Source organism: Nanorana parkeri, unplaced genomic scaffold (genome assembly GCF_000935625.1).
Source record: "Nanorana parkeri isolate BGI_ZX_2015 unplaced genomic scaffold, ASM93562v1 scaffold420, whole genome shotgun sequence".
In the NCBI taxonomy this organism is placed as follows: domain Eukaryota; kingdom Metazoa; phylum Chordata; class Amphibia; order Anura; family Dicroglossidae; genus Nanorana; species Nanorana parkeri.
The window spans coordinates 343,184-344,248 of NW_017306688.1; the positions used below are offsets into that span (position 1 = coordinate 343,184).

Below are 1,065 nucleotides of genomic sequence, written 5' to 3' on the forward strand. Positions count from 1 at the left end.
TTAGAGGACATTTGTTCCGTTTTCCCCATTTTTAGTTTTTTTTTTTTTTTTTACGCAGGACATGCTCTCCATCCTGGGAGACCAGACCTCGAGCTACAACGGCGAAGAGTTTTCCGAGCTCAACATGTTCCAGTCCTTTGTGGAGTAGAAAATTTGTTGTTTCTAGCACACAAAATTGAAACCCAGATGCCTATAGACTGAACTTCCTCCCGTCCTTGGTGAAGGCCACTCATTTCTCAACCTCAGCGAGCGTTTAGGAATTGATTACCATTTATGGTAAGAAGAGTGGAAAATCGAGAAGGACCTCAAATCCAGAGCTTGGGAGGAAGACGCACAGGACATCACAAAACTGCCTTCCTTGTGAACTCAGGAGACGTCAACATGAAGCTCTCCGGCCCTCACCAGCTTTAAATCTCATGTTGTGCCACCAGTTTATACTTCACCTTCTTCCCAGGAACACGAAGCACACCTCAATACTTGTCAGCCTGAACACATTTCATTTTTTTTCTAGTGCTGTGACCCTAAAAATCTATCATTTTAGGATCGATCAGGGATACATTTTGCATAGGATAATCACAGTTGTAGTCTGTGCCTTTTTTAAACGAAAAATGTCAGGACAGGAAATGGAGAAAAAACCTAAATATAAATATCTTTACTACTACCTGAGGCATTCTCTACCCATGGTGGGCTAAAATGACTATATGGGGCGAGACATCGAATGTCCGCCCCGTTCTGCTTATTCGATAATTAATTTAACGCTTTGGCCTACAAGTGGCTATATCATTGTCTTGCACCTTAGCTAAAAACAAAAGTGTCTGGAAAAAAAAAATGGACTCTAACATTTCCTGGGCCTGTAGAAAGATGCCAAAAAAATCCTGATTTAAGATGCAGGTTAAAACATCTTATTTCACATCGTTTTATAGAAATACCCCGAAACGGGTTGTTGTGATGTATTTCAGTTACTTCTTCAAAATCTCTTCTGCGTTTTTGCAAGCAACCGTCGTGCTACGCTATCTGAACTGTCTTTGAGAGTCTGGTTTAGGAAACCTTAAAGCCCGGTTGAAA

General features: G+C 41.1%; 1 protein-coding gene across 1 annotated transcript in view; it reads left to right on the forward strand.

The window, feature by feature from the left end:
* Positions 1 to 820, forward strand: part of ARNT (aryl hydrocarbon receptor nuclear translocator) — a 46,234-nt gene extending 45,414 nt beyond the window's left edge. The window contains exon 20 of the mRNA XM_018559911.1: positions 59 to 820. Coding sequence (XP_018415413.1) covers positions 59 to 148 — 90 coding nt within the window. The 3' untranslated portion in view covers positions 149 to 820. The remainder of the gene's footprint in view (positions 1 to 58) is intronic.
* The last annotated feature ends 245 nt before the right edge of the window (positions 821 to 1,065 follow it).